Source organism: Vipera ursinii, assembly GCF_947247035.1.
Source record: "Vipera ursinii genome assembly, chromosome: 2".
Taxonomy (NCBI): Eukaryota; Metazoa; Chordata; class Lepidosauria; order Squamata; family Viperidae; genus Vipera; species Vipera ursinii.
The window spans coordinates 186,623,888-186,651,138 of NC_139513.1; the positions used below are offsets into that span (position 1 = coordinate 186,623,888).

At 38.6% G+C, this 27,251-nt stretch overlaps 2 protein-coding genes and 1 long non-coding RNA gene across 17 annotated transcripts in view; 2 read left to right on the plus strand and 1 right to left on the minus strand.

The window, feature by feature from the left end:
* TMEM39A (transmembrane protein 39A) overlaps nt 1–13,901 on the plus strand; it is a 43,200-nt gene extending 29,299 nt beyond the window's left edge. For all 4 annotated transcript variants that reach the window (XM_083354476.1, XM_083354475.1, XM_083354477.1 and 1 more), the window contains 6 exons: nt 7,113–7,196; nt 9,157–9,311; nt 9,711–10,059; nt 11,103–11,290; nt 12,878–12,998; nt 13,205–13,901. In XM_083354476.1, coding sequence (XP_083210602.1) covers nt 7,113–7,196; nt 9,157–9,311; nt 9,711–10,059; nt 11,103–11,290; nt 12,878–12,998; nt 13,205–13,438 — 1,131 coding nt within the window. In that variant the 3' untranslated portion in view covers nt 13,439–13,901. The remainder of the gene's footprint in view (nt 1–7,112; nt 7,197–9,156; nt 9,312–9,710; nt 10,060–11,102; nt 11,291–12,877; nt 12,999–13,204) is intronic.
* The window catches only part of LOC310635483 (uncharacterized protein), a 60,101-nt gene continuing 35,064 nt past the window's right edge, over nt 2,215–27,251 (minus strand). The window contains exons 19-24 of one of the 12 annotated variants that reach the window (XR_014491424.1): nt 20,169–20,256; nt 17,307–17,373; nt 9,228–9,333; nt 8,129–8,344; nt 4,881–6,652; nt 2,215–3,392 (exon numbers count right to left, since the gene is read on the minus strand). Coding sequence is in view for 4 of the 12 variants with exons in the window: in XM_083354469.1 (XP_083210595.1) it covers nt 9,287–9,333; nt 17,307–17,373; nt 20,169–20,256 (202 nt within the window). In the remaining 8 variants the exon portion in view is untranslated. Of the gene's footprint in view, nt 6,653–8,128; nt 8,345–9,210; nt 9,334–13,950; nt 14,345–17,306; nt 17,374–20,168; nt 20,257–26,946; nt 27,076–27,251 lie in introns of those variants that run through there. The other 11 variants (XR_014491425.1, XR_014491430.1, XR_014491426.1 and 8 more) reach the window with 11 other exon arrangements.
* LOC310635499 lies at nt 22,714–26,998 on the plus strand. Its single transcript, XR_014491438.1, has 2 exons — nt 22,714–22,900; nt 23,259–26,998. It is a non-coding gene; the product is annotated as an uncharacterized lncRNA (long non-coding RNA).

A 27,251-nucleotide genomic window follows, 5' to 3' on the forward strand; every position in this document is an offset into this window, starting at 1 on the left:
ATTAGGTGATGTGCATCTCTGTAATGAGAAGGGGTGTGGTCTAATGACATCAACACCCTGTATCAGGTGTGCATAATTATTAGGCAACTTCCTTTCCTTTGGCAAAATGGGTCAAAAGAAGGACTTGACAGGCTCAGAAAAGTCAAAAATAGTGAGATATCTTGCAGAGGGATGCAGCACTCTTAAAATTGCAAAGCTTCTGAAGCGTGATCATCGAACAATCAAGCGTTTCATTCAAAATAGTCAACAGGGTCGCAAGAAGCGTGTGGAGAAACCAAGGCGCAAAATAACTGCCCATGAACTGAGAAAAGTCAAGCGTGCAGCTGCCAAGATGCCACTTGCCACCAGTTTGGCCATATTTCAGAGCTGCAACATCACTGGAGTGCCCAAAAGCACAAGGTGTGCAATACTCAGAGACATGGCCAAGGTAAGAAAGGCTGAAAGACGACCACCACTGAACAAGACACACAAGCTGAAACGTCAAGACTGGGCCAAGAAATATCTCAAGACTGATTTTTCTAAGGTTTTATGGACTGATGAAATGAGAGTGAGTCTTGATGGGCCAGATGGATGGGCCCGTGGCTGGATTGGTAAAGGGCAGAGAGCTCCAGTCCGACTCAGACGCCAGCAAGTTGGAGGTGGAGTACTGGTTTGGGCTGGTATCATCAAAGATGAGCTTGTGGGGCCTTTTCGGGTTGAGGATGGAGTCAAGCTCAACTCCCAGTCCTACTGCCAGTTTCTGGAAGACACCTTCTTCAAGCAGTGGTACAGGAAGAAGTCTGCATCCTTCAAGAAAAACATGATTTTCATGCAGGACAATGCTCCATCACACGCGTCCAAGTACTCCACAGCGTGGCTGGCAAGAAAGGGTATAAAAGAAGGAAATCTAATGACATGGCCTCCTTGTTCACCTGATCTGAACCCCATTGAGAACCTGTGGTCCATTATCAAATGTGAGATTTACAAGGAGGGAAAACAGTACACCTCTCTGAACAGTGTCTGGGAGGCTGTGGTTGCTGCTGCACGCAATGTTGATGGTGAACAGATCAAAACACTGGCAGAATCCATGGATGGCAGGCTTTTGAGTGTCCTTGCAAAGAAAGGTGGCTATATTGGTCACTGATTTGTTTTTGTTATGTTTTTGAATGTCAGAAATGTATATTTGTGAATGTTGAGATGTTATATTGGTTTCACTGGTAAAAATAAATAATTGAAATGGGTATATATTTGTTTTTTGTTAAGTTGCCTAATAATTATGCACAGTAATAGTCACCTGCACACACAGATATCCCCCTAAAATAGCTATAACTAAAAACAAACTAAAAACTACTTCCAAAAATATTCAGCTTTGATATTAATGAGTTTTTTGGGTTCATTGAGAACATGGTTGTTGTTCAATAATAAAATTAATCCTCAAAAATACAACTTGCCTAATAATTCTGCACTCCCTGTATTTTAAATGTTGGAAAAACTAAAGAGACAATTGTCGATTTCCAAAAAGGCAGGCATAGTCACACTCCTCTGTGTATTAATGATTCACCTATAGAGATGGTCAGCAGCATCAAATTTCTGGGTGTGCAGCTAGGCTGGCTTGATCGCTCAACAGCGAGATACCAGTGAAGCGGACACAGCAGCGCCTGTATTTTCTGCATTGCATGAGAAAACTACATTTTCCTTCCCCTATCCTTCCCACTTTCTATAGAGGGACGATCGAGAGCATCCTGTCATATTGCATTACAGTCTGATCTGTAAGCATCACTGCTGCAGACAGGAAGGCAGTGCAGACATGTGGAGTTCCTTGGAGATATTTTCATTTCTTCTAATTGGCATTTCTGTTCTCTAGGATATTTGTTGGGGTGGATTATTGCTATGAGTGTCAGAGTAATTTGTCACTAGACATTTTTCTACTTATTTTAATCCAGATGCTCTCTACAGTATCACTATACTTTCCTTCTCTAGTCACATTTTATGAACTGGAAAGGTGAGAAGATCTGCAGAACAAATTTTTTGGAAGTTCTCTGTGATCTCTGCTTCTAGAATACATATTTTTATGAGCTGATAAGTCCAGTCAGCACACTTTTGACTTTTCTAGAAATCACCTAGCCTTTTTATTGTTCCATATTGTCTCTTTTGCTAAAGAATCAGAGCTGTTATGTAAACATATAACTTCTAACCTCTCAGGTTGTGATGGTTTTGCTTGCTTTCAGCTGATAGTATATTTAATGGCAGGAGAGATACCATGATCATGATGGTATTCTCTAGGCAACTGGCCATTTGAAAATGAAAATAACTTTCAGAAAGCAGAGGAAGGGTATTAAAAAGGATTCTAAGCATTGATCACCAACACAGTGGTGAGAAGACAATCTTTTCTCTAACATCATCACAAACATTGTCTGGAAAAATAACCCTTGATTAACTTGAAAGGTTTTAGAATAAAGTACTTGGTAGAGGTGAAACAGAAATTGATATATTTGGAGAAATGTATTTGGAAAAAACAGGGTGAAGGATTTGGAAAAAATGAACCCCTTGCCTAGTTTTATGCATGAAGATGGGAATTTAGGGCTGTATGGTAGTCAGTGTCATAAGAAATACTGTGCAGGAAGAAGGATATCATCACATCCTAAAAGCTAATAGCTTAGAATCAGAGATTGAAGCTGAAAATAAGTTGGATATTTCAGCAAGACAATAATCTAAAACATATCATAAAGTATTTACAGGAAAAAAGAGAGAAGTCCATAGACTTGAACATGGGGGATTTCAAACATTCAGTGTCGGCAAGAAACAAAGAGTTTTTCTGAGAAAGAAGAACTCTACAGTGAAGAGTGAAAAATGCTCTTTTTTTGTATATATTTTATTGGTATTTTTTAACATAACATAAATCATTCAGTAATTTGTAAACAGTATGTTGCCTGGGTAACATTTATAAGACAATCTTTAACAATTAATTTCATTTGATTTCCCCTTTCCCCAAAGTATCTTTCTTTGCAAAACATTAGATTAAGACAATTCTCATTTTTTAAATTAACAACAATTAAGTATATAGTTTCAATAATCCTATTTGTCATTTTGTTGCCTTATCATAAATCCTGTTACCGTGCTGATTTCAGCTTATTTCTCCCCCAAATTCTAAATATTTATTTATTTTTATTTATTTTAATTCCATTTATATCCCGCCCTTCTCCGAAGACTCAGGGCGGCTTACAAGCTTAGCAGTAGCCTTCATTCTATGTATATGCCTGCTTATTAGGGCTTTCACACCCCTCCCAAGCGGCATTATTACAAAGTCAGCTTATTGCTGACTTTGTGACAATGTTTTCAACAGTTAACTACATTTACATTGGTGGATTTAATTCTGTTTTTTTCCATATAAGCCCTCTCATAATTTTATATTTCTTAAGTAAAAAAAGTAGAAAGAGAAAAGAAGAGACAAAAAAGGAGAGAGAAAAAAGAGAAAAAAGAAAAAAAGACAAAAGCACTGAGATATAAAAAATAACATACAACTTAAAATATGTATCCCTTCTAATTTAATATATATTTATTCCCTCAATTTCTTATTATTTTTTACCATAGCTAGGAATGTATTTAGTCTATTTAAACTTTAAGCATTCCATTCGGTAGATCTAATCATCTCCTTTAACTCTCATTCAAAACACATTTTTATGCTTTTCTTATCATCACATTTAAATAACTAAAACATTTGCTTTGTTTAAATCATTTCAACTTTTTTTACAGAAAGAAAAAAAATATTAGTTAAGAAAAAAAGAGGAAAAAAATTCATCCCTCTAAGAGTTATATATTTCAAAGTTTTTCCATTTCTTTAAAAGTAAAGGTAAAGGTTCTCCCACACATGCGTGCTAGTCGTTTCCAACTCTAGGGGCCGGTGCTCATCTCCGTTTCAAAGCCGAAGAGCCAGCGCTTGTCCGAGGACGTCTCCGTGGTCATGTGGCCGGCATGACTAGACGCCAAAGGCGCACGGAACGCTGTTACCTTCCCACCGGAGTGGTCCCTATTTTTCTACTTGCATTTTTACGTGCTTTCGAACTGCTAGGTGGGCAGAAGCTGGGACGAGTAACAGGCGCTCACTCTGTTACGCGGCACTCGGGATTTGATCCACCAAACTGCCGACCTTCTGATCGACAAGCTCAGTGTCCTAACCCACTGAGCCACCACGTATTCAAACAAATGTTTTTTTTTTAAGTATTCTCTCTGATAAGTCCCATCATCTATTTTCTTGATTTCCATTTTAGTCTTTTTTCTCTGGCCATTGCCTTTCTTAATCAGTATGTTTTGCTGTATCATTTGTTTCCCTATAAAGAGTTTTTTCTCATTCTTTTTCTTACCTTCAAAGTTGCTTGGACGTGTTGAAATATTTCCCATTTGAATTAAATCATGATTTTTTATTTTATACGGTTCCATCTTTAATTTTCTATCCTCAGAATTATGTTCAGTCATCTCTACTGTATTTTCCTGGAAGATTTCTTTGAGTGAAATTAAGTTGGAAATAATTTGATTCATACTCTCAAGGTTGTTCTGCATTTCTTTGTAGTTTAAAATCATTGTCTTGAAATTGTTGCTGCTTATGTTTCCTTTTCTAAAGTATTAATTGCTTCAGTTTTGTTACTCTCACTTTGTTTACACAGCTGCATTTTCTAAGAACTTTGAGGGTCAGAGAAAAAAAATCCTCACCCACAAGTTGGTATCAGCGTTTGCTCATTTTTCAGGTCTTTCTAGTCTTTTTTTCTCTCTCTAAAGGGTAAGTTTCACCGCTTCCAGTAACCAAAAGGAGAAAGATCCCCCTCCTTTTTCCCCCCGGAGATCTCTTATTTTGGGACTTTCTTTTTCAGGAAAATAGGTAGGATAGAGAAAATCAATATTCTTACCCAGATTCAAGCATGCTGTTTTTAATCTGCTTAAGTTAAAAGCTTATGACTTCCTTTGTCTCCAACTATGGCTGAACATGCAGTTAGCCAGCCTTTTCTTCTGTTGGTTTCTGGGAGGCTTCTCCTAGACCGTTCAGAGAGACCGCCATCTCTCCTAAGTCCCTGGGATTTCCTTCCTTCATTCCACCCCTTCAGGGTGGGTTCTGGCCCCTTAGGGTCCCCAACAAAAAGAAATTCCAGCCGAAGAGTTCGGCATTCCGAATCTTCAGACTGCTCACTGGAAAACAGGAAAAGGAAGTTTGAAAAATGCTCTTAACTGACTATAGGAAACCTTTGAAAAATGTATTTCTATAAAGGAGGTATCACGAAGTATTGACTAGAAAATTTCTGAAAACTATTATTTTTAAAGAGTTTGTGAACATATGTACAAGTTATTCAAACTGTGTACACAAAAATAATGTCCATTCAGATATGCAGATAAATATATCACGTAATGGTTTTGTTGGTTTTGTTTAGTTAAGTGTTTATTGAAACATACAGTTTGACTATGGCAGGGGTAGGCAACCTTAGCTCTTTTATGACTCATGGACTTCAACTCCTAGAATTCCTGAGCCAGCCACACTGAGGGAAAAGGGAGAGATTTCCAAGCTGAGCCATGCTGGGTCAGGAATTCTGGCAGTTGAAGTCCACGAGTCATCAAACAGCCAAGGTTGCCTACCCCTGGACTATGGAGTGTCTAAATTTTTGCATAGTGTTATATCCATTTTTTTTCTAACTGCCCATGGTGCATTGAAATGCTGCATAGAAATCTAATATACCTCTAAAATTTCATGACTCTTCATTTTTAAATACAGTATTAGAGATCTCATTACTAATGCAGAAATACATCATAATTTTATGATCCTCTGGAAAAGGAACCTCTATTGACTCAAGAGAAATATGTATATATTCATGCCCTAATTTTGCATTCTAAAAGAAACAACCTTATATTTCTGCTTTTGAATGAGATGGCAGGTGCTGAATGGTTGCCAGGTATATAAAGTTGAATGTATTCCAAGTTTTCTTCCGGCAAAACTGTTTTCTTTTTCAAGAATCCGGCTTAGAGCAGAGGGTGACCAAAACTGAAATAGTGAAATCATCATGTAAAACGTTGAGCAATTTGTTAATTCCAGAGGCTTCCTGATTCATTCACCAGGGGAGGGATTGTGTTAATTTCTAGGAGAGGCATCTACAAGAGATATGTTGATTTGTTAAGAATTTGTAAAAACCTTTTCTTCCTCAAACAGACTTTGGATAATAACAGGTATGGGGCAGATAATTCTGGAACAATCATTTATTAATCATTTTTTAAACTTTTTTTGCTAAAGGTAAAGTTACCCTTGAATCCCTACCCTTAAATGCATACAGAATTATTTACACCATAACATTTGAAACAATAGTATAATAAAATGTTTTTATGATAATAAAAGATGAAATGTGAAATGATGTGTTTGAAACACTTTCTAAAAGCAGAAACAATAAACAAGCAAAGATGATGTGCTGCACAGCTTTGGAGCAACACTGAAGCTTTTCTGACACGTTGTTGTTAGCTGCGAAGTCGTGTCCGACCCATCGCGACCCCATGGACAACGTTCCTTTTCTGGCATACAACCATGCAATTTTTAAGTTTTTTTTCTTCTAGATCTGTCAACTTCTATGCTTATCAAAAAAGTAAAGGCAGTTCACTCTGCCTTCAACAAACCTCTTTCTTCACGTGCCTGTCCCAAGTTTTCCTGCAATAGGAATGAGTTCATCAGATTGTAGCAGTTTAATGACTCTGCGATTTTTTACTTTTTATCGTGGGCAAGTTCACTATAGCATCTAGAGATTGGGAGGGGGGAATGAGCCCCTTCTCACACAGTTATATGAGACTGGTATCCTTATGGGGACATTTTTGTCTGTGCTAGCTATTTTGCTTTTTCTTAAGAGTGGAAGTATACATGTAAATATAGAATGCCCATTTCTGTGTTTTCCTTTCTGTGTGGTATTTGTAAGTCTAATGCTTTCTTTGCATCTGAACATGCTTAACATGACTTTCTCTTCCCTGCTTCTCTGGCTGACTGGCAGTTATTCACAGTGATTCCTGATTCTTCCCTATAGGAACTTCCATGCTTCTACTATATCAGCTCAGCATCTCCTGCTTTTCTGGCCTCTCCTTCACACTGGTGAATACCCTCTTCTTTTCTCCTTTAGAATTTTCACCTCATTGATTATCACCTGGCCGCATTCATCACAGTGATGTTGGCACGGAGGCTTGTATGGGCCCTCATCTCTGAGGTAATGATGATGATAATCTTTTCCAGTTTCAAGATACTCTAAATGAGTTAGTATGTCCCTTTTTTATTCTTTTGTAGTTCTCTTTTCATTTATCCACCTTTAATAAAATATATCTCAGTGTTAAATGTTACAGGTCGTCCTCGGGTTATGACAGCAATTGGTACTAGGATTGCCATCGCTGAGAAGTGCAGTCATAAAGCATGACATCATGTGACCTCACAGTGACAGCAATTCTGGACATTCCCAATTGCTGTCATAACCCTAAGACCCATAGGTTCTTAAAGAGGGAAGAGGCAGGAATCTCAGGTAAGTACGCATGCAATGGGTATGGGAGACCTGGAAGAGGCAGTGCAGGACATGCACGAGTCAAGGGAGAACCAGCAAAGTCTGCATGGGAGGAGGGGGTTGCTCTGGGCAAAAGAAAAGTCAGAGTGACTTACCAGAGCAACTTGTGATCTTTCTTGCCAGTTTCTACATTGATTTCCTTATGGCAGGGGTGTCAAACTGCCAGCCCGTGGGCCAGATGCCTCATGGCAAAACCACACCCACCCCATTGCCAGCAATGGAAAAAAAGTTGCAATACATCACAACACATCACATGAAGTTTCGAGTTTGACACCCCTGCCTTATAGGAAACCAGCAGAGGTCACAAATGGCAGTCATGACTAAGGTTCCCTGTAAAGTTGTAAATGTAGCCCGGCACTTGGATTGTGATTACATCACTGCGAGGGTGCTGCAATAGCCAAAACATCAAGAACTGGTCTATGTCCATTTTTTTCAGCACCACTGTAACTCTAAACTGTCAATGAACAAATGAGTATAAGCCAAGGACTACTTATAATAAAATTACAGTTACCAGATTACTTATGAAGCTGCTTTGCTTGGGATAAATGTTTGTAAAGTATCGCAAGTTATAGCTGATTGTAACTTACACAGTAGACAATGCCCTTAGGTTCCATGTTATTAAACCAGCATGAAAAACAAAGTTCAAGTTATTTCAGGCAACATTGATTGTAGGGGTCCTTGGTGCTGAGCTTGGTTCTTTTCTTAAATATGTTTCATTACCCAAACTAGGTAACATCATCAGTGCTAGTAAAGAATGGGGTTTGTTCTCCGTTTATATTGATTGTGCACAATATTAAATTGATCTAAGGAGTAAATGTTTAAGTCATGTTTACAGAAAGATATTTTTTTCAAGACTTATTTTTTCAAGAAATAAGATGTTTTTCTGGTAAGGATGAGTGTTTCCTAGAGGTCTGTATGAAAAGTTATTTCTTTGTGCAAGCATTTTGAGATGGGTTTCATGCCCCAAATCCAAGCCACTTTGTAATGAAGATAGGATTGAATACACTGTCTATCACAATTGCAGTACTTTAATCTAAATTTTATTTTATCGCAGAAGTAGGCACTCTTTGCTCGAAGATGATACTTGTGGGATAGGATGGGATACACTGTCCTGCCTTGAATCTGCAGGGCATTTCACTCAAGTGTTGACTTCACTAGAGTGAGCAAGACTGAAATGTTTGGAACTTTCAGGGTTTTTTGCTTTCTAGTGGAAGAAATTGGTCTGTTTTTTATTACGGTACTTATTCTACTAATTAAATTCCCTTCTCGTCCCCACCTTTAAAACATGAAATTATTCCAGGTACAGCTGGGGTTCATGTGGTCCATGCCCAAACTCAGAGCATGTATGTTTTGAAAGTTTTGGTCTGCAGATAGAATGAAGCAGGACTGTTCTGCTTTGGATATGAAACAAAGTAGAGGCAAACCTGATTGAGATTTAGTAGTAAAAGAAGGGAAAAGCAAGGAAATTGTTGCTGGCAGCTGAAGGAATACATTCCCATGTCCAGCTTTTTTTTTGCTTTTTTTTGTTTTGCTCTGAACCAGAACATCTTTGAAACATTTGTGGGATATGAGGGAAGACTGTGGAGCTGATGGAATTCTGGGTTTAACTCTACAGGCCTCGCAGGTGGGTACTTCATCAATGATTCACGATATGGTATTGATTCTGGCACGTCTAGTTCTACTCACCCTTTGTGTATGGGTGCTCTGTTGGACTCTGGTCAACCTCTTCCGCAGCCATTCTGTCCTCAATCTCCTCTTCCTTGGCTATCCGTAAGTATCCTTACCTTTTGTCCTGAATGAACAATTCCAATTGTATTGGACAGGATAATGAGAAACACTTTTGACCAATGAAGTCTGCGTATAGAACAATGGCTTCAAAGCTAGTTCTTGAATTTTGGAGGAAAAATCATAAGGGAAAGTTGCCTGTTTCAGGGCAATTTTTCCTGTTAATGTCTATTATACATCAAACTTTAATTAATCAGGAGACACTCAGACCATCAACTTCATACAAGATCAAGACAAACAAGAGGGAGAATACATATCAAATTGAGTAGGAAAATGAGATAATTACCTGAGAAGCTACAGTTCTTGATAGAAAATTCTGTCTGATATTCATAGATGGGATGTGTCACAGATTATAATTTCACCCTGTCATTTTTCCTTTTTCAGGTTTGGTGTCTATGTTCCATTGTGCTGCTTCCACCAAGATAGTAGAAACCAGCCTCTTTCAACAGAGTGCAGCTATTTAGTGCAGGATCAACTAGTGGATGATAGTGCCTCAGGGGTTGGCAGTCTTGTGAAGCCCAAAGATTTATTTTCTCTCCTGAGAGAATCTGTCAAAGAACAGTTCAACCCCTCTGTGACCACTCCAACGCACAGCTGTCCCTTGTCCCCAGATCTCATTCGCAATGAAGTGGAGGGCCTCAAAGCAGACTTTAACCGCCGAATCAAGGAAGTTCTATTCAATTCCCTCTTCAGTGCCTACTATGTGGCATTTCTGCCACTGTGCTTTGTGAAGGTAGCTGTTCTTGTATTACTTTACTATTATTATTAGTGCCACTCCACCTCCTAAATCTTGCCTGTGGATTGCTGGGGCAATGGACTTCTGGTTAATTCCCCTTTTCTCTGTCTCCCCTTTGGCAGCCTGGATGGCGGAGTGTAGCTGCATCTGGAGTGCCCTAGTATTGCTCCCCGTTGGAGGATAGGTATTGCCATACATGTAGTGCCCCTGTGGTCTTCCCAGTCTTTTTTCCATCCCATTTACTAACCCTGTGCTCTTTTTCAAGACAACTGTAACATGATTCTATTTTGTGCCATAGTATACACTTGGTGCCCAATTCAGATCCTAATTTGACAATATCCAGATTATCAGCACTAAGACTTTAAATCAATCCAATTAGAACTGGGGAAAATGATATCATTTCATAGATTTCAGAAGCTGTTCAGAATAATTCTAAAGGCAGAAATACAGGACTTACACTGTTAATTTAATTCTGTTTTTGAGTAACAACGTATTTTGAATCTATCATTTTAGTATGGAATCCATAAGGACACATTTGTTTGAGCATTTTCTAGAAAGCTCAGTGAGTTGTAACACAAGTGTGTGTGCAGCCAGTGTATATAATGCATTAAAATGCCAGAAAGAAATGCCCAAGTTCCCCTAGTTTACTAGCCTTGCAGTTTATAAGGAATTGTGTAAGTACCACAGCCTGAAAAAGGAATTGGAAGGGATATGGAAAGGCAAGGCCAAAATGGTCCCAGTGGTGGGTAGGAGGAAGCACTTGGATCTGTGACTCTTCAGCTGGGAGAGTGGTTCCAACAAATCCCAGGAACAACATCAGAGCGCTCTCCTCAGAAGAGTATTGTGCTAGGAAGACTTAAGATACTGTGAAGACCCTCACATTTGCAAATCTCTGGTGGACCCGAGATTGAGGAAGATAAAATACTGCCCCATAGGAGTGAGAAGGAAATTGTTATATGTGTATTATTGCCAGAACATCATCTTACTGCTTCTGAGGTAGTTGGGATGCTCTCGTTAATTTATTCTCTGGTTTCTTGCAGAGCACTCAGTATTACGATATGCGCTGGTCATGTGAGCACCTCATCATGGTTTGGATCAATGCTTTTGTCATGCTCACCACACAATTGCTTCCTCCCAAGTATTGTGACTTGCTACACAGATCAGCTGCTCACTTGGGCAAGTGGCAGAAGCTGGAACATGGTTCATATAGTAATGCCCCTCAACACATGTAAGTTTGTAGTCATAACATTTTTTCTAGGGCTGTAGGAATTTTGGAAAGACTTCTTTAAGTTGCACTTATTGAGGTTTCTGAGGCTTATGTTTTCTTTTTATGTGTTGTATTTTCATTTATAAGATTCACTGTTAGCAGAATATGGTTTTGATAGGTTTTTGTGTCATAGTCTTCACAAAGTTAGCTAGCTTAGGTAAAGGTAAAGGTTCCTCCGCACACGCGTGCTAGTCGTTTCCGACTCTAGGGGCCGGTGCTCATCTCCGTTTCAAAGCCAAAGAGCCAGTGTTTGTCTGAGGACGTCTCCGTGGTCATGTGGCCGGCATGACTAGATGCCAAAGGCGCACGGAACGCTGTTACCTTCCCACCGGAGTGGTCCCTATTTTTCTACTTGTATTTTTACGTGCTTTCGAACTGCTAGGTTGGCAGAAGCTGGGACAAGTAACAGGCGCTCACTCTGTTACGCGGCACTCGGGATTCGACCCGCCAAACTGCCAACCTTCTGATCGACAAGCTCAGCATCCTAACCCAAAGAGCCACCGCGTCCCCTTAGTTAGCTAGCTTACCAAAGTTCAAATGCAGAAAGTGTAATTTCTAGGCCTACATACCAAACAAAAACTGCTGAAGACACTCTTCCCAGCAAAAACTTTAGAAGCCCAGTGCCAACTCCAAGAATACTCCTTGGCTCCTGCGTTTTGATCATTCAGATACAATTTCAACTTTACCTACCTTCAAATTTGGAGTGATCAGCAATTTTATCCTTGCAATAACTATAAAAGCTTCCAACATTCCATGCAACTGAGTGGAATGGCTCAGTCATCTTCCTGACTGCAAACTGAAGGCAGGCAGGACTTTTGCTTAAGAAAGAACAATGTTTTATAAATCTTTAAGGTTTGTTGAAAACTAAAGCAAAATATTGTAAGTTAAAAGAAAAACTGGGGGGAAGGGCTGAGGTACATTTTACAGGGGAAAAAATTACAAATTCCATTCACCCCTAAATGAAACTCCTAAGGTTTGAATGGATTCCTGGGATGGAAACCATAAAGTTGACCATATGGTAGAAGCTTTTAATAAAAAACAATTGGATTTGCTGATTTTCCATTGTTTTAAATATTAAAAACATGGAAAATAAATATTACCATTATAAAATTTAACAGGTTACCAAGAACTTTCACATAGTGCAATTGGTAGTAGAGAATTTTTATCAAATTTGAAGTGAGAGAAATAAATTTGAACACTCAAAGAAGGAACATTCAGTGATTTTTTAACAGTGAACGGGAAGGAGTGGTTACTTCTAGTTTAATTTGAGTTAGAATTAGGATTTCCATTTCTACTGAAATCTCTGTTACGCTTATCCCAAAGGTGCTTTTTCACAAGGCAACTGGACTTTTTTGTTTTTCTTTGAAGACGTTTCGCTTCTCATCCAAGAAGCTTTTTAAGCTGTTATGCTTGTTGAACAAAGATAAAAGTTCTAAAACTAGAGAAGTTTAAATATAAGGCATATAAAAGCCATCTATATTTATTTAATGAAATTATTCATCTGGTTTTGCTTTCGGGTAATAATGAAATCTTTTTCTTTGTCCATAGCTGGTCTGAGAGCACAATATGGCCACAGGGAGTGCTGGTACGACATAGTCGATGCTTATATAAAGCAGTGGGACCTTATAATGTAGCTGTGCCTTCAGATGTCTCTCATGCTCGCTTTTATGTAAGTAGTGGATTATTGAGGGTCTGGGAATAAAATACTTCCTACCATGAGATTAAAAGATTTCTGTTCTTTTACAACAACAAATCATTAATAACTGGCATAGGTTGGAAGAATCTAACATCTTGTTAATAAAATGTGGTTCTTCCTTGCTAATTCAGAGATAATGCAACTAAGTTCTATAAACATACATTTTGTTTTTTTTCTAGTTCCTCTTCCACCATCCCTTACGGCTTCTCAATCTGCTGATTCTCATAGAAGGCAGTGTGGTCTGTTATCAACTCTACTCCTTGCTTCGCTCAGAGAAGTGGAACCATACACTCTCTGTGGCCCTGATACTCTTCTGCAACTACTATGTCCTATTTAAACTCCTGAGGGACCGAATAGTATTGGGCAAGGCCTATTCTTATCCACTCAACAGCTATGGGTTAAAAGCCCATTAGTCATCTGAGGAAGGATATTTTCATACAGTTATATTTTTTTCCTTGCAACTGTTTATAAATATTTAAAAAATATTTTATATTTTGTATACTACTGTTTTTTGTGGGGTAGGGAAGGGCCAAGTGGCAGTTAAATGTCGCTTTATAAACAAGGTTATTTTATATAAAGACATCATTGTGTTTATACTGTATATCAACATATATCTATGTGAAGCAAGAGCCTTGTATGTGTGGTCCCTCTATTTACTGTGCATGCAAGTTAGCCATCATAAAACTCAGTTTTACGTATAGGACTTACCTATTTGCTATACATCTAGCCAAAGGTGGCCATTGCTTACAGTTATTGTGGACAAGACATGGGCAACTTCCTGAGTCCCATTTTACGGTCATTAATTTTTTAAAAGATCATGCCATCAAAAACCCTTGCCAAAATTTTTATATTTAAAGCATTAAAATGGTAATGGTATGCTTCAGTTTGTTTTAAACTTCTTTACATGACAGAAAACTCCAGCCCCTTCACATTTAAAGAATAATTTTAATAACACCTTCAAGCAGTATAGAGTAATAAAGTATTATTCAACATCACATGGTGCAATAGGCAAAATAATTCGTTTTTGCACATTATTAAACTATATTCTCAAAGTGATGTCCAGCTTGCATGTGGATTTCTTAGTAGGCAAGGAAGGAAGATAAACTAATTTAGCACACCTTTTATATTGCTATTTAACAGAATATCAGAATAACTTTGGAAAGTATCTTGGAGGTCTTCTAGTCCAAACTCCTGTTCAAGCAGAAGGCCCTATATTATTTCAGACAAATGGTTGTCCAATCTCTTCTTAAATCCTCCAACGTTGGAGTAACCACAATTTCAATGTTAGACTGCATCCTCAAAGTTTTCAATACTTTGCTCTGCAACAGAGTAATCCAAGTAGGGCTCATGGCCATCTTCTCTGGCAGCATTTTTAATTAAAAAGAATTAAATGAGGCTGGCCTCTGCAACTACTAGCCTTGAGTAATATCTAAGAATGTTCAGAGCTCTTAAGACATCTTAGAAAGAAAGCTTAGTCCCTCTTTTTGAAGGTATATCCATAGACCCAGAAATAGGGATAAATCGTTCTAGGATCTCAATGTTTTGTGACTAACCATAACAGCTATTTTGTAAAACATTCAGTCAGTTCTGTGAATTAAGAGTTACCAAATGTGAACAGCAAACATCTAGATGGCTACTAGATGGCAACACAAAACTGGATAACACTCTTACCTCAGATTTTACAGTCTGGATCAGATAATGCCAGCTAAACCTTCTACCACATAATAGTTGCCTCTCTCTTGCTTTAATGAATATTTTTTTTACAGATCTCTGGTTAAAATACTATCCAAAATTATTAGACTTTGGGTAGATGGTACATGGGAGAAAATATGAGCTGTATAGAATTGCAGAGCAAAATGAGAACTAAATTACAGCCTTTTCTAACAGAAATATGTTAAGCACCTTATCATTTTTTTCCCAAAGTGAAAAGAATATAGACAAATTGAGAATGAGTATTAAGTCCTCCTCTGTAGTAGTTTATATGTATGCAAAATCTTATTCTTATTTATTTTCTCTAATGGAATTACAAGCATGATTACTTTTACTTCCTACTTAAAGATATTGCTTGTTTTTGTGGGGTATATTCTTGGCCTTACTGCATTATGGCAAAATGTTTAGTACCAAAATAAAACCCACATGCAGAAACAAAAACCCCTACATAAATAGCATTTAAAATACATAAAAAAGCAGGAAAAACAATGTTGTAAGAAATTGAGAATCCTTTTTAGGTGCCCTTGTCCCAGTAGTTTTATGAAATTTGACAATAAAGAATGATTTTTTTCATAACACACACACACACCACTAAACTAACCTTGCAGGGAGAATGATTTCCATTTTTCCTGTTTATTGGATTAGTCTATGTCATAGTTTGATTTTGACAGTTTTTGCAAAGATAAATTCAGGTAGTCCTCAACTTACGACCACAATTGAGCCCAAAAGTTTTGTTGCTAAGTGAAACATTTGTTAAGTGAATTTTGCCTCATTTTACAACCTTTTATGCCACAGTTATTAAGTGAATCTGCAGTTAAGTTAGTAACACGCTTCTTAAATTCTTACTTCCCCACTGACTTTGCTTGTAAGAAGATCACAAAAGGTGATCACATGATCCCGGGACTGCAACCATGATAAATATGAGTCAATTGCCAAGCATCCAATTTTAATAATGTGACTGTGGGGTACTGCAACTTTCATAAGTGTGAAAAAAATTGTCATAAGTCACTTTTTTCAGTGTTGTTGTAACTTTGAATGGTTACAAATGAACTGTTGTAAGTTGAGGACTACCTGTAAACTAAGGGCTTTATATTTACCTTATACCAGAATACTTTATTTAGGTTGAAGAACAGAAAGGCTTTTCTAGGAAACCAGTCTTCCTCTTACAATTTTAACAATACAGTATACCATTATAAAGGAGGACAGAATTGTAACTTTCAATCTGATAGTCACAAATTTTGTGAACATTTTCAAAGGAATGGATAAAGGAAAATAGTTGCTTGCTTACAGAGGCTTACTCCCTCATATTGTTCAGTTTAACATTAATTTGAGACCACCACTCCTAAATTCAAGGAAACCTCCACAGTCTCCTCCCATCCATTGAAAACAGCCTGTTGTGTAAGGTAAGGCTGAAAAAAATGCTCCTTTTTAATAGTCAGTGTAAACATCTACTAAAAATGTGGTTCCCGATCCAATCCAGGGTTTGAACTCTCCCATTTCATTCCACCGATAACTTCAAAACCAAAAGTCAGTCTAATCTGGTAATTATTATGACAGCAATTGCAACTATCCTAAGATTATTTCTGAAAAATTTATCATGTCTTCAGCATTGTTTGCCCTAATGCTAGCTTGGTTCAGAATGATAATGTGTATGTTATTTACAGTAGCTTCTTAAGTACAATTTTGAGGCATATCCAAACTTCAAATTTTAAATATTAATCTTTGGAAAACTGCCACACCAATCCTGAGAATGGCCACATTCAGATGATCAGGAAGAGAAATGGCACTTTCCAGAATTTTCTGAATATTGTATTATTTTTATCTCAAACTTTGGGATCAGTGAACAAATCCACTGCATGTAATATTATATTATTGATGGCAATGCCAATAATTAAGAGGCATCTCTTCCATCATATTTTCTGAATCAATTGCTTTCTGTCACTTTGAAAAGGAACACAGATGCACAAGCCTATAGGAACTGGTAAAATGTTTTGCTTTCATTTTGATGCAAGAAATTGAATATTCTGCTGAACTATAAAGAAATACAGTTGTGTGATATCACTAGAGGGTATATATTGTTAAGAGTTTTGACAGAGTTGGGTTTTTTAAAAAAATCTAAATGCCCATCACCCTTTCTAAGAAAGTCTATTTTCCATGCAAGAAACATACCAAGAATACTACACTATTTTATACACACAAACATGCTGAATGCAAATATCACACAGTATTTAATGTGCATTCAAATAAATTGTATCTGAATAGAATCTGCTCCATTCCAAAAATCTGCAGCATCTGGATGTTTATAAACAATTGGTATCAGTATAAATTGTAAATACTGCAGACACCTACAGCACTCTACATCCTTTAGTAAGTTACCGTTTCTTTCCAATTTAATTTTTTCTGCATTTTTTGTGGGAGCTGGTGAATCTGTCCTGAAAACATTTCTGTCTTCCTTTAAGCCATTCATATTCTAAACAGACAACTGTATAGGAACTGGAAGTGTTAAGGAATTTTGAAGCTAGCCATATTATCTCAGAATATCATAGTAAATTATTGGTTTAACTGGTGTACCACGAAATTGCTCCAGTTTCAGGCCTATCTGGAACAGCAACTCTTCATTCCACCACTTTGTCATCACCTATGAAAGAAGCAGCAAGATACCTATGAGAAACTGCTTAGATACTTTACCTTCTTAGGATATATCTGGAGGGGACAGAGATAGTTGATATAAGCTCATTTGATCTCTGGCTGTAAAAAGAGCTTTGAGACATTGTGTGTAAAAAATTACGACCAAAGGAGAACTAGACAAACTTGAAAATCATTACTACAATTATTTGTGCAACAATTACAAAAGTGCTTTCTCCAAGTATAGCTAGTCACAACAATTCACCTAGTGACCGTTCAGTTACAATGGCACTGAAAAAGTGACATGACCATTTTTCACACTTACGACCATTACATCAGCACGTACAGGGATTTCTCAGTGAAAACCAAAATAAGATTTTTTCCAAAACTGGAAATGCAAAAATAATTGAAAAACGGGATTGAAATAAATGTGAGGCTCATGCAAACTGTCCTGAAATGCAAAATTTTGGAGGTAGAAATAGAGATCATTTTTTTAAGTCATCTTCCAGGCTCCAGAATAGGGGACATTAAAATTGTTTTTGTGCCGTAAAGAAAGGAGGCTTTGCATTAGTAACCAGTGGCCCAGGTTTTCCAAAAATGTATAGATTAAAATCAACATTTTTCACTGGCTCAAAACCAAACCAGGTCACCAAAATATAATCAGAATACCTTATCTCAATTAGAATTGCCACAGCTATATTTGGGAAAATAACTTTTTGATCTTTTTTAAAGGCATTATAATAATCAAGTACAAAATGCCCTTCCTTACATAATAGATGCAACATTTTATGCAAAGTCAAAAACCCACTCATTTCCAGGTCAGGATCAATCTTGTAAAAATCCCATACTCAGGTAGGTCAATTGTATGTTAATTAGTTTAGTCCCGCTGGGGTGTATCATGCACTCTGAATAGAGAGTTATTTTTCCTATCCTCTGAGGTCAGATACAGAAATAAAAGCATAAAGCGTCCTACAAACTGGGGCTCCTCTAGGTGCTCTAGTCTATTTGTCTTGTTTTTTAAAATTCTTACTTCTCAAAGAATAAACCAGGTATTTAAAAAGGAAAGGAAAAGGATGTCTAAGTCTGCCACCCTCTTCCAGTCTCACAGGCCTAACCTGATCAATTCACACACTTAAAGAGATGAGCGCTAGCTACCCACTGCAAAGATGGCTGGAATGCTATCAAAAGTGGAAGCCCTGATATAATTTTTATTTATTTATATCCCATCTTTATTATTTTTACAAATCTCAAGACAGTGAACATAACCAATATACTTTCCTCCTACTTTTCCAACAACAACCCTGTGAGATGAGTTGATCTCCAAGATCACCCAGTTGGCTTTCCTGGCTAAGGTAAGACTAGAACTCTGACCTCCCACTTTTTAGCCTGATACAGTGCAAAGCCATTGGATCCTAGATTATCTGATATTGGAGATTACCAATAGCTCTGACCAAGACGGGCTTTGCTATGCATATATCTACATGTAGTCCTCGTCTTACAATTGAGCCCAGAATTATGGTCGTTAATTAATGTTGGTAATTAAGTGGATTGCAACATGACCACAACCAATTTTACAATGTTTTTGCAGTGGTCATTAAGTGAATTACATAATCATTCAGTGGATCCATTGTCCACAATGGGTGTTTTTTGCTGGCAATTGGAAGTATGTTTCTGGCAAAAAATATAAACCACAGTAATTTAATGCTGCAAATCTGGGCCAGTTGCTGAATACCCAAAGTGCAATTTCTTGACTGCAGGGAGTGGTGGGCAGCCAAGTGTCAGAATTTTGAATCCAAGTCGTAAATAGTGTTGGTGAAATTGGTTATAATTTTGAATGGGCTACAAGGACTATAATCTGTCATTAGTATATACTTGAAATAAAACTGGTCATAGGTTATTCACAAGTATTTGAGTGGGTGCTTTTGTCAACACATTAAGAAGACCAGGAATGCTATGGTATATTAACTCCCTTTCTAGATGATGGACAACATCCCAATTTCCCTTTACAAAAATCCATACTGTGTTAAAAAGATATCTTGTACACAACAATACACTTACCTCAATAGTACATTTACCTCAATACTGTTTCTGCAAGCTATAAGCTTTTGTAATAGAAAGCATATACCTTTCTATTTTTGAAAAGTTAAGTAAACAAATAGTAGAGTCTCATCCTAAACAAAAGGCATTAGTATTTTATATTTGACTAAATAATGCATTTTTACTTGCTTCCCTGACCAATTGAAGTTACAATGGCACTGAAAAAAGTCACTTATGACTGTTTTTCACACAACTGTTTCAGCATCTTCATGGCCATGTGATCAAAATCCAGATGCTTGGCAACTGACTCATATTTATGACAGTTGCAGTGTCTTAGAGTCATATGGTCATGTTTTACGACCTTGTGATAAGCAAAGTCAATAGGGAATCCAGATTCAACTAACAACCATGTTACTAACTTAACAACTACAGTGATTCACTTAACAACTGTGGCAAGAAAGGTCATAAAATGGGGCAAAACTCACTTAACAAATGTCTCACTTAGCAACAGAAATTTTGGGCTCAATGGTCGTAAGTTGAGGACTACCTGTAATCTATGTGAGTTTCAGTATGATTTCCTAGAAATGTAAAGCATATTTTCACCGTCTGTGATTATTGGCCTAGCAAATGCTAGGAACGGATATAGCCACATTTGAGGGGGATTCAGAAACAAAAAAAACCTGCATGTAGATGGATGAATTAATCAGAAAGAAAATTATTCTTAATTGGGTTCACTGAATTCACATCAAAGTACAGAAGGTAATAACTTACCTGAAGGCTAATGGGAAGCCCTGAAATTGTATATCCAACTGGTACCACTAGGGCTGGAATGCCTGTCAAGTTGGCCAACTGCATGAATCTGGAAACATCAATGGAAACTATTAATAATGAGAAAAATTCTGGAAAAGTAGTATGTTCTCTCTGGAGATTGTAAATCCAAGCCTCTGAATGTATTTGGCAAGGCACAAAGAACATGTTTCTTCTTACAATTCTAACCAACAGAGATGGTTTTAATAGCTGCTGTATAACCAAGCAGTAGCAATCTAAGAGTTAAGCGGCCAACAAATACATTTAAATAAAAAGAATTTTAAAAGATAAATAGGCCAAATTTATGTCATACTTTCCACACATCAAACAGAAGAGAAAGGAGTGGATAACTCTTGAGAGCATATCTTAAGAGAAAGATGTAATACAAATGTAATACAATATAAATAAATCAGAACTAAATATTCCTTTTTCAAATGATGATACTGTTTTGTGTAACCACAATGGCTTCTCTCTTAACAGAGTAACAGAATAACAGAGTTGGAAGGGATCTTGGAGGTCTTCTAGTCCAACCTCCTGCTCAAGCAGGAGACCCTATTCCATTTCAGACAAATGACTGTCCAATCTCTTTTTAAAAGCCTCCTGTGAGGAAGCACCCACAACTTTTGAAAGCAAGCCACTCCACTGATTTATTGTTCTCACTGTCAGGAAATTTCTCCTTAGTTCTAGGCTGCTTCTCTCCTTGATTAGTTTCCATCCATTGCTTCTTGTTTTGCCTTCTGGTACTTTGGAAAATAGGTTGACCCCCCTCTTCTTTGTGGCAGCCCCTCAAATATTGTCACCCCTTGTCCTTCATTTCACTAGACTAGACATACCCAATTTCTGCAACCATTCTTCATAAATTTTTGCCACCAGCCCCCTAATCATCTTTGTTGTTTTTTTCTGAAGTCTTTCCAGAGACTCTTTATCTTTTTTATATTGTAGTGACCAAAACTGGATGCAGTTTTCCAAGTCTGATCTTACCAAGTGGTACTGACACTTCACCTGATCTTGATTCTATCCCTCTGTTAATGGGATTGCATTGGCTTTTTTTAGAGGCTGCAGCACACTGCTGGCTCATATTAACTGATTGTCCGCTAGGATCCCTCTTACTGTTATTGCTATTGAGCAAAGTTTTACCTAATCTGTACTTCCACATTTTGGTTTGTGTTTTTTTTTGCCTTAGTGTAAAACCTTACTTTTCTCTATATTAAATTTCACTTTGTTAGATAGGGCCTAGTGTTCAAGGCTGTTGAGATCCATCTGGATTTTGACCGTATCTTCTGGGGTATTGTTCTGTTCCAGCCCCCTGTTTGTGTGTCAGGGACAACCCCTTTTTCCTTTTAACAATCAATAGGCTGGAAAAAAACCCAACCCAAATTTAATTACAGTTCCAAATAATAAAGTCTTTCAAACAAAAAAGAAGCAAAATATTTTCTTCAACCAAAAATACATGATTCCAAATGTCAAACAAGAGTCAAACAGATTAGCAAGAACGGACCAGGATTCTCTTTGAATGTCTCCGAACGGTTGCCTTCAGCAACCAGCACCACCCACACCTTCCCCTTTTATTATCTGTCCCAAGGCATGGCTTCTCAATGCCTTCTCCTTTCACTGAGTTGCCTCATTGACTTTCTCTGCTCTACTCTGCTGGATTGCCTTCTGCTTCTAGCATCTCTGAACAGATTCATCTGTGACTCCTCTGAGTCTAACACCTCCTCCTCACACAGCCTCATGAGGAACACGACTGCAGCGGCCAGGCTGAGTCCTGCAGTGCATCAGAGCCTCCCTCCAACACTGAAGGCTCTCCAAACCCCTCCTCCTCCTCAGATTCCTCAGACTCAACTGCTGGGAGCATAGGCTGACACTGAATCACAACAGATATTGGCTATGCCTGCCAACTTAGTGTCATTGGCAAATTTGATGAGTTCCCTTCTATTCACTCACCTAAATCGTTTATGAAGATATTGAAGACTAGACTTAAGACAGAACCTTGAGGTATCCTCATGTAGATGCAATTCCATTTAAGACATGTTGAGTGTGATTTGTCAGTTAGTTACAAATCCACCTGGTGGTGATGCTGTCTGTCCCATATATTTTTAGCTTACCAATAAGTAGATTGTGGTCTACTTTGTCAAATGCCTTACTGAAATCTAAGTACAGTATGTCCACAGCATTTCGCTGGTCCACTAATTTAGTCACTTTATCAAAGAATGAAATAAGGTTCGACAAACCCAGCTTGGCTTCTAGTTATAATTTTGCATGCTTCTAGGTGTTCACAGATCTGTTGCTTGATGTTCCCAGGTATTGATGTCAGGCTCATTGATCTGTAGTTTCCTGGATCTGTTCCCATTTTTTTTATTTTTTTGAAGGTGGGAACCTTATCAGCTCTTTTCCAGACCTCTGGTAGTTCCCCGGTGCTCCAGGATCTTTTAAAAGATATAGTTCAGTGGTTCTGAGATCACGTCTGCCAGCTCCTTCAGAACTCTGGGATGCAATCCATCTGGTCTTGGTGATTTGAACTTTTCTAGGGCAGGCAGATGTTCTCTTACCATTTTCTTTCCTATTTTAATCTGAATTCCTAGTCTGTCTTTTACAGTTCTGTTTTTGATAGGTTGGACTTTTTTTTCATTTTGTATTATGACAAATGCAAAGAAACTTCCTTGCCAATTTTTCTTTGACATTGGTTGCAAGCCTTAGTTCAGGGGTGTCAAACTCAATTTCATTGAGGGCCGCATCAGCACTGCGGTTGCCCTCAGGGGGCCAGGTGGATATGGCCAGGGTGGGCGTGGCCTACTTGGTGGATGTGGCTAGAGTGCGTATGGCCTACTGGGTGGGCGTGGCCAGCTCTACATCGTTTGCATCAAGGGTGCCTATGGGGGCCTGGGCAGGAGTGGGACAGATCTGAGGGTCCCTGGCAGAAGGAGGGTCTCTGGGCCAGGGCCAAGACAGTGGGGGCCGTTCCCTCAGTTTCCAGGATGGCTTCACGGGCCGCATGAAACCACTTCGCGGGCCGGATCCGGCCCCCGGGCCTTGTGTTTGACATGTCTGCCTTAGTTCATTCTGAGGCTTAGCTTTCAACTGGATTGTGTGTATTATATTGAATTCTAATATGACATGGTCACTCTCTCCCAAAATTCCTGAACTTCAATTCCCTCTATCATTTCATCTCTTGTTAGTAAATATTAAGTCTAGTATAGCTGACCCTCTAGTTCCCCCTCTATCTTTTGGATAACAAAGTTATCAGCCAGGTTGGTCATGAACCTGTTTGATCCTCTACCTCAGATATCACCAACCTTTCTCGGTTGGCAGACTGGAGGGAAAGGGAGGGGGAAGCATTTTAGACACACGCATGTGCACATCCGTGCACAGGGCTGCGAGCAGGTGTGCAATGCAAACGGGGCAGGGCTAGTGCCTGTGTGATACTAGCCCTGCCCCAATCTTGTGCGGCACAATGACCAGTTTTCACACCCCGAGGTGTGGCAGTGGCCCATTTTCACACCCCGAGGCACAACAGTGGCCCATTTTTACATCCCATGGTGCGGCGTCCTGTTTTCGCATCCCACGCCAGCAGCATTAGGGCGAGTGTGTGTGTGTGTGCGCACATACATATGTACACTGGTCAGCCTGTCCCATGGCCCATGACCCACTACTGGGCTGCGGCCCAGATTGGGGACCCCTGTTCTACCTGATGCAGAGTTTTTCTCCCAGATGATGTCAGGATATAATCCCCCATTACTACTGTGATGTTTCCTTCGTGCACTTGTTAGCAAAAATTCATCTACAGATAGCCCTCGACTTACAAACACAATTGAGCCCAAAATTTCTGTTGCTAAGTGAGACAGTTCTTAAGTGAATTTTGCCCCACTTTACAATCTTTCTTGCCACAGTTGTTAAGTGAATCACTGCAGTTGTTAAATTAGTAACCTGGCTGTTAATCACATGACCATGGGAATGCTGCAATGATCATAAGTTTGAAAATAGTTATAAGTCACTTTTTTCAGTGCTGTTGTCACTTTGGAGTGGTCACTAAATGAACTGTTTTAAGTCAAGGACTATCTGTATTTCTACCTGATTTGGTAATCTATGGCAATGTCATTCTTTTTTTCCTTTTACATTATCACATATGCATTTTAGAAGGCTTTCATCCTTGGTTTTATGCATTTCTGTGAAGATGTAGTGATCTCTTGCATACAATGCAACTGTGCCTCCTCTGTTTCTTTTGAACACTTTATATCCTTCCATCATTACATTCCAGTCATTTCAACCCACCAAGTTTCAATAATGGCAACTATATCATACCTGCTTTCATGTACTAGCACTTCACGTTCACCCTGTTTGTTCCCCAAATTTTGAGCATTAGTGTATAGCATCCGAGTCTTTCATGGCTGACCCTGGATATGGTTCCTACGTCTCCTACTTTGTAACTGAGTTTTTATTCCTTCCCATAACTCTCTGCCTTGTTTGATTGGTTCACTTGGGGTTTATACCTGGGATTAGGTCCCAAAGATCCTAAAGACTGATCACCCTCCCCGCTTAGTTTTAGTTTAAAGCCCTTCAGATAAGCTGAGCAGTCTTTTTCCAAATACATTCTTCACAGTTCTTGTGAGGTGCAGTCCATCCCTTACCAAAAGTCCTTCTCATAGGTAATGCAGACCATGGTCTAGGAATCCGAAGTTCTTTTAGCAGCGCCAACCCTTGAGCCAGTGGTTCATTTCTAAAACCCTTTGTTCCGTCATTGGATGTTGACCTTTTGTTGGAAGTACAGATGAAACACTACTTGTGCTCTGAACTCCTTATCTATCTTGCCTAGCTTTATTGTATATGATTGGATTTTAACAACTCATACCCATCTTGAGCCACTTTTCTCATTAATTGACATTGCTAAGTGTATTAAAATCAGTTTTCTTGAAGTCCCAAGACATATGTCATGCACATATCCATACTTCAGGATTAGTCTCTTTTCCTTCAGTTTTCCTACTATTTCTCCTTCTTCAACTAAGTCTTCCATATTGATTAGTCAAGGTCAAGGACAGTTTGTATCTTCAACTCTAGAAACTCTAGGAAACTCTCAGCAAGATTAGTCAGAAATTCCTTGGAAGGATGATGTTTGACAGACTTTCTCTCCAAACAAAATAGTTTAATTAATGGCAGACTGAAGATATGAAACCTACAACCACAGTGAAAAACAAACAGTTGTGAGTAGACCAGCTGTTCAAATCTCTCTGGATAAGGAGAAAATGTGAGAATGCCCACAGCTGCAGAATGACCCAAATATTATAACATAGGAGATATTGAAAGACTTTTGAAAAAATGGAAGCAACTTAAAACGATTAACTGTGTCCAAAAGAGGTTATGGAAGTAATGGCAGAAGTGGAACAAGTTTTATTTGATAAGACAGAAACTAAGTTGGCACTGAAAGTGGATTTACAAATGATAGGCTACATGAATGACATGGAAAAAGATGTCTTATTAAACATACAAAAGAATTGGCTGATGCTTTAAAAGTCAAAAAGGAATTACAAACAATACAAGAGAAAGGTACTGGTTGATGCTTTAAAATCAAAAGGGAATTACAAATAATAAACTAAGAGAAAGGCCTGGATTAATACTTTTATATTAGATTTACAAAAGAGGTTTGTTAAAGTTGGTTGAACCTTTTGAGAAGGAGTTAAAAAAAGAAATCAAGCTCTACAATATTACTAAATGGACTAAAGATAAAGTTTGATAGAAATAAAAAGAAATAATATAAAGTTGGTTTATTTGATCAAGGATAAAATAGATATGTTGTTATTTCTGGAAATACTTAATGGACTTTTGTGGACACCAGGGATTAAAATTGTAATACTGTGTTTTCCCCAAGACCCACCCTGAAAATAAGCCCTAACCTAATTTTTTGGGGTGGGCATAATATAAGCCCTACCCCTAAAATAAGCCCAGGGGGTGGGCGTGGCCAACACAAGTGGTGGCAAGCATGCAGGGCCCAATGATGCGGCACAAGTAAGTAAAAAACAGGTGGGGGGAGGGGAGGCAGGCAATCCAGATGTGCTGCACACTTTTCATCCAGAGGGAGATGGAACCTTCGTCTGCTTGGAAATCTGAGGCATTTACTCCATTTCCAACTGCCCCATTTGCAAGCAGACGAAACTTCCAGTCTCTGTCATTTCTCCATCCAGGCGAAAATTGTTTGGGTGCCTATGGGGTGGTTGGAAACAGAGCAAATGCCTTGGTTTCCAACCGCCCCATTTGCAAGTGGACAAAGGTTCCAGTCTCCCTTTGGGTGAAAAGTGTTTGGGTGCCTATGCGGTGCTTGGGGCAACTCCACCTCCTCCTCCACCTGCCTTGTCTTGGGACAGCAGCACAACGCAGCTGGCTACAGAGCCTCCTGCCATGAGCAGCCACGGCCACAGAAGTGGGCCAGCAATCATGTGGGTTCTTGCTGGATGGGGTGGTTGGTGCCACCACCGCAAAGCGAGGCAGGGGTCAGAGGAAAAATAAGAAATCCTCCGAAAATAAGACCTGCTGCCTCTTTTGGAGGCAAAAAAAAAATAAGACCAGGTCTTATTTTTGGGAAACACAACACTGGATTTGTTTATAAGAAACAGGACATGGGATGAAGAAACCATTGATTGTAAATGAACACCTGAAAACTTATTAAAATTGTTTGTACTTGTGATAAAGCTTGGATGTCATTTCTTCCTTTCCTTCCTTCCTTTGCATTTGTTATTCTTTCTATTATTCTTTCATTTTTTACTGTTGCAATTATACTCTAATAAAGTTATTTTTTAGAAATTGAACTGACTTGTTTATGACTTCATATCTCTTTGAAGATATGGAATCTGATTTGGAGGCATCATCCACATCTTATCCTTGACTGGGGAAAACAAAAAGATGGCATAGAACAGACATGTCAAACACAAGGCCCGGAGGCCGGATCCGGCCTGCGAAGTGGTTTCATGTGGCCCACGAAGCCATCCTGGAAACTGTGAGGGAATGGCCCCCACTGCCTTGGCCCTGGCCCAGAGACCCTCCTCCTGTCAGAGACCCTCA